The sequence below is a fragment of the Protomyctophum bolini genome, assembly GCF_963924005.1.
Source record: "Protomyctophum bolini genome assembly, chromosome: 23".
NCBI classification, from domain to species: domain Eukaryota; kingdom Metazoa; phylum Chordata; class Actinopteri; order Myctophiformes; family Myctophidae; genus Protomyctophum; species Protomyctophum bolini.
In genome coordinates this window covers 27,928,413-27,942,503 of record NC_137884.1, presented here as the reverse complement: position 1 = coordinate 27,942,503, position 14,091 = coordinate 27,928,413, and the positions used below count along the sequence as shown (strand labels likewise).

At 45.0% G+C, this 14,091-nt stretch overlaps 1 protein-coding gene across 1 annotated transcript in view; it reads right to left on the bottom strand.

Annotated features, from left to right (window-relative positions):
• The window catches only part of snd1 (staphylococcal nuclease and tudor domain containing 1), a gene marked incomplete at its 3' end in the record, with an annotated part of 172,572 nt that overhangs the window by 104,740 nt on the left and 53,741 nt on the right, over positions 1–14,091 (bottom strand). The window contains exon 10 of the mRNA XM_080757520.1: positions 12,476–12,580. Within this exon, the coding sequence (XP_080613646.1) occupies positions 12,476–12,580 (105 nt within the window). The remainder of the gene's footprint in view (positions 1–12,475; positions 12,581–14,091) is intronic.

Sequence of the window (14,091 nt, the reverse complement as noted above, 5' to 3'; positions counted from 1 at the left end):
AAATCCTTACAGTTTTCTGAAAAACCCTATGTTTCTAATGTCAGTCGTTCTCAAACATTTACATGTCAAGGACCCCCAGAATGATATGGAATTGGCCTCCTCCGACCCCCCTATCTGAAAATATGTTGTTCCAGCGACCTCCCAGAAGCAAAGATTTGAGTTCAAAACGTTCGCAGAGAATATACATTCAAAGAGTTGCACCACATTTTAACGATTTTTTTTGAGTGGTGCAACCACTCCAATTAAGGAACAGCAATGTTTGTGTTCGCCTATGTGTTGTTCACCTATGTAAGTTTAATGAGCACCAGTATGAGTACCAGTAGGGGCGCTGTTGTGCCAGAAACAGAGAGAGAGAAACAGTGCTGCACTGTTGCCTGCTAATGAGAGAGAGAGAGGAGAGGGGGAGAGAGAGAGGGGAGTTGCACCACTCGATTCACACGGGTGTGATTTTCAAAAATGGCAGACCTACAAGCTCATAGCGCGGCACTCGGTGCCACGCTATGAGCTTGTAGATCTGCTATTTTTCAAAAGATAAGGAATAACACAATGCTTAAAACACCAAAAGGGGTTCCCACTTCCCACCCAAAATGCGTTAAGTCTCCTCCCATCAGTCCACATGGAGGCAAACGCCGGCTCCAGTTACACGACTAAAATGTTAAATGGTGCATTTATAGCGCCTTTATCCAAGGCGCTTTACATAGATTGTGCATTACATTCACCCATTCACACACACATTCATACACCGATGGCAGCGGAAACCAATGCAAGGCACCAACCAGCACATCGGGAGCAATTTGGGGTTCAGAGTCTTTGCCCAAGGACACTTCGACATGTAGACAGGAAGAGGAGGAGCCGGGATTCGAACCTCCGACCCATGGATCATTGGACGACCTGCTCTACCTCCTGAGCCACAGTCGCCCCCAGGTCCAAAAGACCCCCCTAGCAGGCCAGTATACAGGCCATGCTACTTACTGTATGACCCTGTTGAGCAAAGTCAACACTGCAAAACACCACAACAGCAACAGTGCATTATGTTAAAAGCACAAAGTACATCATGCATGCCAACAGCGGGTTCCTCCTCCAGCGCATGATGCCCTTCGTAGCCACGGTCGCTCTGTTTTATTGCTTTAGTTTATATACTAGACACAGGCACAGCTAGGGACAACAGTGTGTGTGTGTGTGTGTGTGTGTGTGTGTGTGTGTGTGTTCTGTTTCATAATGATGTTTTCGGATTTCTCAAGGTGGACTAATAATTTCATATTGCTGGACAATATGGATTATGGATGTGATAACTATGTGGATTTGCATTTCCAGTCGGTGTGTGTTACTCAAAATCCCCATACATGGGGAAAGCCCATGTATGTCACGTGATGTCACAGTGCTTGTGACATCACGTGACATCAGGGATGGAGATGTCATAGTAAATGAGACCTGCTGTCGCAATTAAGACCATATATTGACGTCATCAATATCAGTATATGGATATATGTCAGAACCTGTTCCGACATTCCACATGTTGATCCTTCCCCATCCATCCTTCTCAACAGGCCCGAAGATTAAGGCCCGGCCCTACCTGGGCCCTCATCAAACCCTGTAGTACTCAAGACACCGACTTCCCCCACTGCAACCCTTAGATCTCCATATATGGAGCTGACCTGTTCTGACATTCCATTATGTTGATCTGCCCTCATCAAACCCTGTACACTCAAGACACGCTCTATATGGCCAGTTGCACGCAACCTTTTAGCCCATTAGGGGCGAGGTCGCTTCTCGCCCCCAGGCGTCTTTTACTGGTATTATAATATATATTTACATTCATATTTTATATTACACGTGCAAACCGGTACTTTGTTGACACTGCCCACTAGTAAATCCTAAAATCGGAAAATAAACAGTGACGTCGTAAATGGACGTTCATGAACTTGTAGGTCCATTTCTTTGAAAAATCGTTAAAATGTACCTCAAATCTTTCAGAAAATTGTCATGATTTAGATTTTACTTCAACGTCAGGCCCTGAATGGGTTAAGAGTCTAATGGATAAAGAAATGGCAGCGATGCTTTCCCGGTATATGAACTATTAAACGAGGCTAAGCACACACAGATCATGAGCCCCAGAGCAGAGAAGTGTAAAAGGAAGGAACAATGGCAGCAAAGAATTTAGCAACACAAAGCAACGCATCCGACAACATGTGGGCTCTTGTGATTTCAAGCAGCTAACGGAGTGGATAAAAAGACAGCGATATGTTCCGGGCCAGAACCCACAGAACCCCCAGCAAGCAACACCACAACACAGTGGTGCAGAAAGCTCACACTATCAATGTGGAAGGGGGAGGGGGGGGGGGTATTCAATTAAAGGCAGGAGGAGAATGATAAGGAAGTTTGTGAGGAGGAATGCCAAAGTATAGAAAAATACATTTATGTATTGCAGGAGATGAAGGGAGAAAAAAAGGAACTAGAAGATGGATAGAGGCGTCTGTCTGTCTGTCTGTCTCTGTGCGTGTGTGCGTGCGTGAGAGAGAGAAGGATGAGTTAGGCTGAGTTGGAAGGAAGCGAGGGGAAGACGCTGAGAGAAAATGGAGAGATTTCTTCATGAGCTCGTTTACAATCACACAATGTGCATACGTGCGTTGCTGCGTGCGTGCGTGCGAGAGGAGGGGGAGGGGGTGTCTAGGAAGGGCAGCCATGCAGGTCAACAATGCGACTCCCCCCTCCCCCCCACAGGGAAATAAAACCATACCAGAGAGAGAGACTGCGAGGCATGCCGTTAATGACGCGCTGGCTGTGCTGCTAACGATGACACAGAGGGGCGACGAAGAGGAGCAATGAGGCAATGGAGAAGAAGAAGAGGTGGTAAGAGAAAAGATGATAAGAGTGAACCATAAAAAGACAAAGAATTGAAAAGGACATCCTATTAACCCATTTTGGACTGAAGTTGATTTAAAAAATGTCTTCCTAATCCTAACATTTTTCTGAAAAACCCATGTTTCTATATGTCAGTGGGGATCAACCTTTTTCATGTCAAGGACCCCCAGAATTATCTCTATTGGGCCACGGACCCCCATCTCAAAATATGTAGTTCCAGGGACCCCTCAGAAGCCAATATTTTAGTTAAAAATGTTCACTCTGAAATATATATTCAAAGATTTGTGCCACATTTTCTGCTATTTTTCAATGGCTAAATTTATAACATTCCAGCCTAAAATGAGTTAAAGAAAAGGCGCCCTTCCAGGAACTCTGTTGTTGGACTAATAATAACTTTTCTTAGATGTACAATAACCTCCCTCTGCAACTCTTTTTTTTCCCACAACATAATAAAGCATTGTTTCTCAAAGTCAGGTCCAGGGACTGCCACCAAGGGTCCAAATGGGGACCGTTAAGGGGTCTGTAAACCATAGATTGGGGTCCCAGATATAATAGATAATAAAATGTGTATTAACCCATTCTGGGCAGGAACCCATTTTGGTATTAGCATCATGTTATGCTTTAGCTATTGAAAAATGGCAGATCTACAAGCTCATAGCGCGCCAACGAGTGGCGCGCTACGAGCTTGTAGGTCTGCTATTTTTTAAAAATCGAAGAACGACTGATCTGATCTCAGGTCAGAATGGGTTAATCAGACCAGTGTGTGTCCAATGGAAACCTTGTATGAATCTGATCTCAGGTCAGAATGGGTTAAAATGGCATTCCCGTGGCCTGGTGCATATCAAACCTGGGCATCCTTTGACGTTAGCGAGGTCGCCGTGTTTTAGACCCAGATTGAATTGACATGCTAACAAAACCAAGGAGAAGGTTCACTGCATCATTTAGGTACTCGTACAGTATCCAGAGCAACATAAAGTGACAGGTTAATGTAACGTAATTAATATAATGAGCCTTTGTAGTCCACTCCGGTGAGTGATGGAACTAAGAGCTATACAGTTACAAGTTGGGCATTTATCCCCTTTTGGGGTTTTAAATATTATGTTCTAATTTAGCTATTGAAAAATAGCAGATCTACAAGCTCATAGCGCGCCACCGAGTGGCGCGCTACGAGCTTATAGATCTGCTATTTGTGAAAAATCGTGACAATGTGCCTGAAATCTTTGAATATATATTCTTTCAGAGAGAGTTTTTAACTCAAATCTTTGCTACTGAGAGAGGGGTCCCTGGAACTACATATTTTCAGATGGGGGGGGGGGGGGGGGGTCAGCGGCCAATGCCATATATATTTGGGGTTCCTTGACATGAATATGTTTGAGAACAACTGACATAGAAACATGTTTTCTTTTTCAGAAAATATTTTTTTTTAATTTCGACGTCAGGTCTAAATAGGTTAACAAACTGCTCTTATCCAGTGTGACTTACGTAAGAGTACAGTGGCATGACAAGGGAAAAGAGAACAATGTAGTAAGCCAGGTAACGGGTAAGCATAAAACCTGGCAAAAACATGGTTAAGTAAGTAACCAATAACTAGACTCCAGAAAAATTGCGATCGCATCATTTACCGCATATTCAGCCAAAAATGTGGAACAGATTTTATGCAGGATTCAGCAGGAGTCAAACCATTTTCAAAAAAGGTTGCATACTGTAAATCGCCACAAACTCCCCACATATTTCGCAACTATACCTGCATATTTCACTGCATAGCGGTATTTCACACGACTAGTTCTCATTCCTCCACATATTTCACAACTTCACGCAATTTCACGAGATAAAAAAACCCTGCATATTTCGTCGGAAAATTATGGATTTTAGCCCACACATAAACAAGACTTTTTAGCCCATTTCTTCCAGGAGCGTCTAAATCACCTGTAAGTAGCCGGTAACCTGCAGCAGAGCAGAGAATAACCCATTTTGGGCAGGAACCCCTTTTGGTGATAGCATAAATAGCAGATCTACAAGCTCATAGCGCGCCACCGAGTGGCGCGCTACGAGCTTGTAGGTCTGCTATTTTTTGAAAAATCGAAGAACGACTGACATAGAAGACATAGCTTTTTAAGAAAACTGTCAGGATGTAGAAGATATTTTTAGAATCTGATCTCAGGTCAGAATGGGATAATTAGCATCTATCAAAAAGGTGACAAGAACGCTTGGAAGCAGGGAGGAGTGCCGGGAGGCGAAGGTACGAGATGTACTACAAGCTCAGAGGAGGATGAAGGGCTGAGGTGGAGTCTGAGGAGGGAAGAGGGGTTTTTTTCCCCCCAGAATGTGACGTAAATGCCAGTTCTTCCCGTGTTACATAATCTGATTGAGGGGGAAAGGGTGTGGGAATATATAACATGTAATCTTCCATTACTACCTCACGCTGTCATGTCTTCATCCCTTTCTAGAAGGGTTTATATTCCAAACGAGATGCTTGGTTAAGTCAGGAATGAGGACAGAACATGTCCGTTCTGATCAGAACCATGGACAGTTCTGATCAGAACCATGGACAGCGACAGATCTGTTCTGATCGGAACCATGGACAGCGACATAGATCTGTTCTGATCAGAACCATGGACAGCGACATAGATCTGTTCTGATCGGAACCATGGACAGATACATAGATCTGTTCTGATTAGAACCATGGACAGTGACAGATCTGTTCTGATCGGAACCATGGACAGCGACATAGATCTGTTCTGATCAGAACCATGGACAGTTCTGATCATAACCATGGACAGTGACAGATCTGTTCTGATCAGAACCATGGACAGATACATAGATCTGTTCTGATTAGAACCATGGACAGTGACAGATCTGTTCTGATCAGAACCATGGACAGATACATAGATCTGTTCTGATCATAACCATGGACAGTGACAGATCTGTTCTGATCAGAACCATGGACAGCGACATAGATCTGTTCTGATTAGAACCATGGACAGTGACAGATCTGTTCTGATCGGAACCATGGACAGCGACATAGATCTGTTCTGATCAGAACCATGGACAGTTCTGATCATAACCATGGACAGTGACAGATCTGTTCTGATCAGAACCATGGACAGATACATAGATCTGTTCTGATCAGAACCATGGACAGATACATAGATCTGTTCTGATTAGAACCATGGACAGCGACATAGATCTGTTCTGATCAGAACCATGGACAGTGACAGATCTGTTCTGATCAGAACCATGGACAGCGACATAGATCTGTTCTGATCAGAACCATGGACAGTTCTGATCAGAACCATGGACAGCGACATAGATCTGTTCTGATCAGAACCATAGACAGTGACATTCTGATCAGTACCATGGACTGTGACGTTCTGATCAGGACCATGGACAGCGACATAGATCTGTTCTGATCAGAACCATGGACAGTGACGTTCTGATCAGGACCAAGGACAGCGACGTAGATCCAGAGAGAGAATAGAGTTTTGTTCGGGCCGTAAACAAAGAAGTGAACGGCTGTGCGCGAAACATGACGCAGAGCGCTGCACAAGGCGTTGCCTAGCAATGAATGTTTGTTGTATCCCAGTGAATTATGATTCTATAATAATACATGTATTTTCTGGTGTACATGTAACTGAGGTTTTCAGTTACAAAGAGAAATAGGATGGAATGTGGTGGCAGAAATGCATTATATAAACACTATGGTATTGATTAATTCAATGTAGCCTACTAGTAAATGATACTTAACACTCAAACTGTGTGAGTTAACTATAGAATAGAGTCCATTTAAGGAATGACCATCTCTTGTTACTCCTGAAACTCTGTACACTGCTGAAAGTATACAATATGTGTGTGGGGGAGTGCTGAGGGAAGCTCTGGAGGGAGACACTAGTCTCTCTACGGTGTGATGAAAAGCATGGGAATACATCACATAAAAACATCATGATAAATGTTTTTAATGTGATGTATTCCCATGCTTTTTTGTTCTTGCTTAACCCATTCTGACCTGAGATCAGATTCATACGAGGTTTTCCACTGGACACACACTGGTCTGATTAACCCATTCTGACCTGAGATCAGAGTCTAAAAATGTCAGTCGTTCTTCGATTTTTCAAAAATAACAGACCTACAAGCTCGTAGCGCGCCACTCGGTGGCGCGCTATGAGCTTGTAGATCTGCTATTTTTCAATAGCTAAAGCATAACATGATGCTAACACCGTTCAGAATGGGTTAATGTAAATCGCTCTGGATTAAGAGCGTCTGATAAATGCCTAAATTGTAAATTGATGACTTTTGAAACCTTATGGTTGAGTCCTGCTTCTTCCTGACAGGGCTCGAAATTAACTTTTTTACTTGGTAGCACTGGTGCTCCCAATTTCAAAATGAAGGAGCACCAGAAAAAAATTAGGAGCACCCACCAAAATCTAAGGAGCACTAATATGTAATCGATTTTTTACATTCATAAAAACAATAATATAACGTGTGGTTTACAAATAACATAAAATGACTAAAGTATAAAAATACATGCCAGAATTTAAAATGTAGTGTCCAGACTTTCTGTCCCTCATCCATCCATCTCTTCAAAGAGGCCGAGGCATCAAACATCTCCAGTTGAGGACCCTCGATCTAGTCTACACTGATTCCAGCCAGTCACATCACCCGTTTTCTTTTTCTTTGTTTTGTGTTTTTCACCTTCATAGCCTATTTAGATCATATAATTAGAATTTCTAATATAAAATAATTTCTATGTAAAACATGGTATTTATAGCTATGCCTACTCACTATGCCTACCACTTCAGTGCTGGAAAATTACTCTAATGTTATACTTAAGTAAAAGTAGCAATACTGCTGCTATGTAGAAACCAGGTAGAAACACTTACAAGTCTGCTATTCTCTCTCCCTCCCTCTCTCTCATTCCCTCTCTCTCTCTCTTGCAAGCGCGCGAGCGCACGCACACGCACACACACACACACACACACACACACACGCCGGTCCGCCTCCTCCTCTTTTACATTCACAATCACAGAGTCCGTAGCGTACCGCTCCGGTCTTTTCTGAATCGCTGCCTTGAAATAATGTACTTTCTGACACATAGTGAAGTTGCGAGCCGAGGCGCTCTGGAATGTGAGCGATGCAGCGCTCAACGTTGTCCCGTACCGTTGTGTCAAAGAGTAGTTAACTACACACGTTGGTTTGTTAGCATCAAGTGCTAGTGCAGCTAGCAGACAGGAGTCTGCAGTGGACTAGGATAGAGCGGCTGCGGCTCAGAGCGCCCGTTTTTCGAGAATTGATCGTTGTAGTCAGGCGCACCACAGTAATTATTTGTAGTAGCACTGGTGCTCCCAAATATATTTTTAGGTCGCAAAGGTTAAAATTCAGGCGCATTTGCGACCAAAATGGTCGCTATTTCGAGCCCTGCCTGATGTTGTTTACTTACTAATAGTAATATCAAAAGCTGTCGGTTACAATTAGCAGGCCTGTTGAGAACATAATATTGTAGTGGTTCTAAAAGTAGAGGTCCCAGAGTAACCCTGTGGGTTATACTCTGTGAATGTACAAATGTGTACTGTACACTCCCATCAGTCTGTACTGTACAGTACAGTACATGTACTGTATAGCATACGTGAAGGCCCCAAACTCTGGAATGAACTCCCTATAACCATCTCAGAGTTACTCCCTAAACCATCTCAGAGTTACTCCCTCTCTCTCTCCTCTCTTTCAAAACCTCACTCAAAAACCCACCTCTTCAAAATAGCTTTCCCCAGTTGACGTCTCGTTTATCCTTTTATCTTTTTAACCCTGTATCTGTTATGTTTTACTTTGTTTTTTTTTCTCTTAATAAAGTCTGTTCCTAGTGTTCCCTTGTAAAGCGCTTTGGGTATTTTAGAAAAGCGCTATATAAATCTGAGCTATTATTATTATTATTATTATTATTATATCTGACGTGATAAAAAAAAAAGGTTTCTGGAAGCAGTTCCAAATGTGATGAGACGATGAACATATCTGAATGAATCAATTCAGCTCCCCCACAAGAATTATGAAATAAAAAATAAACGCATGCATAAAAAATACTTTTAGTGAATCCCCTCGAGGCTCTGCATTCTTCAGAGCGATCAATAACTCTCCGTGTTCAGCCTACAGTGTCTGCGTGCCATAATCAGGGTATGCAGTAACCGGTGTGCCCAGTGCACATGCTTGGTCAAAATGGATGCTGGCGCAGCAGATCAAAGCGCTGGTGTCTGTGCTTTTGCATACAGAGAGAGCCGCATGGGGCCGCTGGGACAGGAATTTACTTCCTGAGAATCCTGACAACATTCCGGAGCACTAAAGCCAGTAATGCACCAGTAGGCCTACAGGCTTACTTCTTCCAGTACTCTGAAAGAAGCGAGACGTATTATACGAGCTCTGGTGTCACATGTAGACTTAGAAAAGTAGACTTAGAAATTAAAAGTGTTGACTAATCATCATTCAGAAGTTCAGTCACACGAGAGAGACCCGGAGTAGAACCGCTGCTCCTTCGCCTGGAAAGCTGAGCCAGCTGAGGTGGTTCGGGGCATCTGGTTAGGATGCCTCTCGGGCGTCTCCCTATAGGGGAGGTCCTCGATGCACGTCCCACTGGGAGGAGACCCCCGGGCAGACCAAGGATCACGTCCCACTGGGAGGAGACCCCCGGGGCAGACCAAGGATCACTTCCCACTGGGAGGAGACCCCCGGGCAGACCAAGGATCACGTCCCACTGGGAGGAGACCCCGGGGCAGACCAAGGATCACTTCCCACTGGGAGGAGACCCCCGGGCAGACCAAGGATCACGTCCCACTGGGAGGAGACCCCCGGGCAGACCAAGGATCACGTCCCACTGGGAGGAGACCCCCGGGGCAGACCAAGGATCACTTCCCACTGGGAGGAGACCCCGGGGCAGACCAAGGATCACGTCCCACTGGGAGGAGACACTAATGTTGCTCTGGAGAGGGAAGTCTGGAGCACTCTGGCGGAGCTGCTGCCCCCGCTACCCGACTACGGATAAGCGGTTGAAGATGGATGGATGGACTAATCATTACTAGTGGCTCTGATTTTGAAGGTCTGTTTTGGTTGTAACCAAGCTGCCGTGACAAGCTGTTCGGAGCGCTAGTCACACCAAGATAAGCAATTAATTATAAGCGTTCATATATTTACGATATGAAAACCATGCTGCCCTGAAGCGATTTACACCAACGGAGCACATTTAGCGACGCACCAGGCGCTATCCCGGATGTAGCTGAAGTAGCTTGATGCGGCCAAAACACTTCCGAGGCGATCGACAACGGGAGGTATGATTAATTCTAAAGCGACGGGACCGCGATGGGACGTCTAACACATAATCTTTGCATAGAATTGGACGGAATGATTTAGATTAAGAGTTATTCACGTTTTAAGCTAAAATGGGGGGGAGAACATTTTCGATGTCCCAACCGGAAATAACATTGAATGTTGAGCAAACAGACGCTCCCAGCCTGTGGAGCGATGTGATTGGTTTTGATATTATCAATAAATCTACGTCCTTTTATTAACTCCGTCCTGAGTGACGAGTGTTACTAATTGATAGCACGGAGGACTCCGTTCTTGCCGCTCGGGGTGTTAACCCATTCTGACCGGGAACCCATTTTCGTGTTAACATCATGTTATGCTTTATCTATTGAAAAATAGCAGATTTACAAGCTCATAGCGCGCCACCGAGTGGCGCGCTACGAGCTTGTAGGTCTGCTATTTTTGAAAAATCGAAGAACGACTTGACATTTTTAGAATCTGATCTCAGGTCAGAATGGGTTCATCAGACCAGTGTGTGTCCAGTGGAAACCTCGTATGAATCTGATCTCAGGTCAGAATGGGTTAAACAAGGTTCCTCAGCGCCATTAGGTGAGTAATTGCCTATGGCTGCACGGTTCATGTAGAATCTCATGCTGGCTAAAGTAACGTTGAGAAGAGACAGGTGCTCCTCTGAGAACCAGCCCCCAAAAAAGTCACGTGCACCCCGGGTCAAAATGAACGCAATTTACAGTATGTACGCTAGGGATGCACCGATGTAACGGCCACATATCGGCATTGGACGATATAGGTATTGGCAAATAAAGCTGACATTAACCGATGACAGTAGCCGATATCGGTTTGCACTGGCTATCTTGGCGTGTTAAAGGACCACTTCACCACTTTTCAACCTATCTTCCTATAATAGGTACTCACTAATAATCATCAATTTCTTTCTACTCAGTCTGTGTCTCATAGGAGGGCTGTGGGCAGTCTTCCAGTGACATCGATGGGGAACACAATTACAAGCCAATAGGAACTGCAGGCTTTCTAGTCCTGTTAAGTTGCAATGCGATCTTCAGCCTACAAAGCTGTAGATTCCGAACAGTTATTTCTAATATATTTATTTGTTTCCGCTGGCACAAAAAGGGGTTAAAAAAACACTAAATACTAAGCACTAAATATGGGTATCAGTATCATGCCATCGGCTAAATTGTTATATTTTTAACGTCAGTATCGCCAAAGAATGTCCATATTTGGTGCATCCCTATTAATAACGTATGCACGTATTATGTACAGTATCAAGAGGAAAGACCTTTACATGCACTGCATGCTATACATAGGTACGGGTCTCACCGGTCGTGACATAGCATGTGGAAGAGTGCGAGTGTACGAACGTGTGTGTGTGTGTGTGTGTGTGTGTGTGAGTGATTCAGGGGGGAAAGAGGTCTAGTGTGTAGGAGAGATTGATCGGCCCAGTTCTCTGCAGTGCTGCTGCAATCGCATCCACTGGGCGTGTGTGTGGGTGTGTGTGTGTGTGTGTGTGTGTGTGTGTGTGTACGTGTGTGTGTGTGTGTGTGTACGTGTGTGTGTGTGTGTGTGTGTGTGTGTGTGTGTGTGTGTATGTGTGTGTGTGTGTGTGTGTGGTGTGTGTGTGTGTGTGTACGTGTGCATGTGCTCCAGTTGCAAAGGCGCCACCATGTGGTCCAAACTACTGTATGATGAAAAGAGCAACAGAGACACCGGAAGAGAGAGAGAGAGAAAAGAGAGACAGATGAGAGGAGAGAGGGAGGGAGGCCGAGAGAGGGAGGGAGGGAGGCCGAGAGAGGGAGGGAGGAAGAGAGGGGGTGGTTGGGAAGGAGGCCGAGAGAGGAGAGAGAGAGGGAGGGAGGCGAGAGAGGGGTGGTAGGGAGGGAGGCCGAGAGAGGAGAGAGAGAGAGAGAGAGGGAGGGAGGGAGGCCGAGAGAGGAGAGAGAGGGGGAGGGAGGCGAGAGAGGGGTGGTAGGGAGGGTTTGGAGGGACAGAGAGGGAGGAGAGCAAAGGCAGTTGAGGGAGAAAAGAGGAAAATGGACGATGAAAAGAGATGACAAGTGTGTTTTGTCTTCATTATAGAAGTGGAGAGTAACGAGCAGTCAAACATCGGCAGGATTTTCAATAAAAGAGAATTAGTCACTTCTGAACGTGTCTGAGAATGTGTCAAACACAAGGCCTGGTGAGAGGCCGCACACACACACACACAGGTCTACAGGTATACTGTACTTGTGAGGACATCAGCCTTTTAGGACAGCATCAAACCTAGCCAAAAGAAATAGCCTGTCAAACAAGCTGTCCGTACCTCTCCCTCGATCCTGGGGGGCCGGATGCTGGACAGATGGATGGTCTTGTACTCTCCAGAGTTCAGCTTCACCACCATGGCGTCGGCGTTCAGCACCTGCATCACCTACAGGGGGAGACAAAGAGAAGAGAGAGAGAGAGAGAGAGAGTTGAGTTAAGCGTTTCGCCAGCGATTAGTTACATAAAAACGATCTCGGTGACTTTTTTCAAAACGTCGAGTCCTTCGTTGTCCTCCCGTGTGGTAATAAAGCCCTGAGGTAAACGTGCCTGTCTTTGAGAAAATGCAACATTTTGACTGGCTAATAAAACAGACATGTTTCTCTTTCGTCATTGGACTGAACTACACTGGCAGGCTGGACAGTGAGTGACCCTCATCTTTTTCAAGGTTCAAGCTTAGCTTTATTGTCCCTCTTGCGGGAAATTGGTTTGCAGCCCGATCATAGTAAAAGCACACACAACAACAACATTCAATACAAGACTAAGATCTAAGAAGAACAGGGCACTAGAGACAGAGAATTCATGACATTCAATTGGTAGCAAAGTCAGCAAAAGTGCATTAGTGGGCAGTATGTGTGCAAAGGGGCAAGAATAAAGTGCTATCTGCTGTTCAGCAGTTGAATAGCAGCCACGGGACAAAGGACAGTTTGAACCGATTAGTCTTTGTGGTGGAGCACCCTCAGCCCACGACCTGAGGGCAACAGGTGAACGATATATTAGTGAACGAGAACCAAATGACTGGAATCCCCTAAAATCACAGAAACAAACGATAATTCGCACCACGACGACTCTGAGTGACAGAAAGGAAGTGTAAACTGGTACGTAAATGCATCGTTTCCTACACGCTCATCCTTTCCTGGGCGTCTTGGTCCCTCACACCGAGGACACACGGAGGAGGAGACGAGGTATGAAACGAGAGAAATGCCGTTTTAGAGGAAGTGGGGCGTGAATTACTCCGAAGGGCCGTCATGTGAAGAAACGTCCATTTCTGACGACAAACACAGATGACACTCCCCCTCCCTAAGGGGGCCATTACATAGCCAGCTGGAGGGGGCGGGGTAATCATCACACAATCTGTATGCTGTTCAACTTGGGAAAGTCTTTGTGGTTTTTACATACAGGCACTTTTATTTCCCCATCTCGTACCTCCTTTAGTGATGCCTCCGAATCCTAACCCATTCTGTACGGGAACCCCTTTTTGGTGTTTTAACTATTGAAAAATAGCAGATCTACAATATCGTAGCGCGCCACCGAGTGGCGCGCTACGAGCTTGTAGGTCTGCTATTTTTGAAAAATCGTAAAAATGCGGCACACACATCTTTGAATATATATTCTTTCCGGAGACGTTTTTTAAATTTATTTCGACTTCAGGCCTAAATGGGCTAATCACCATCTCCTTCGAGCAGGCATAATAAGAGACTTGACACGAGTGGTAAAATGGCAGACGGACTTCTATTTCCGTTTCCAGTGGGGATATAGAGGAGCTAGGTCAGAGAAGGAGGAGGATTCCTGGTCATGGACAAGGAATCCTTCTCCTTCTGGGAATATAGGAGCTAGGTCAGAGAAGGGGAAGGATATAGGATATAGGAGAAGATATAGAAGCTAGGTCAGAGAAGGAGA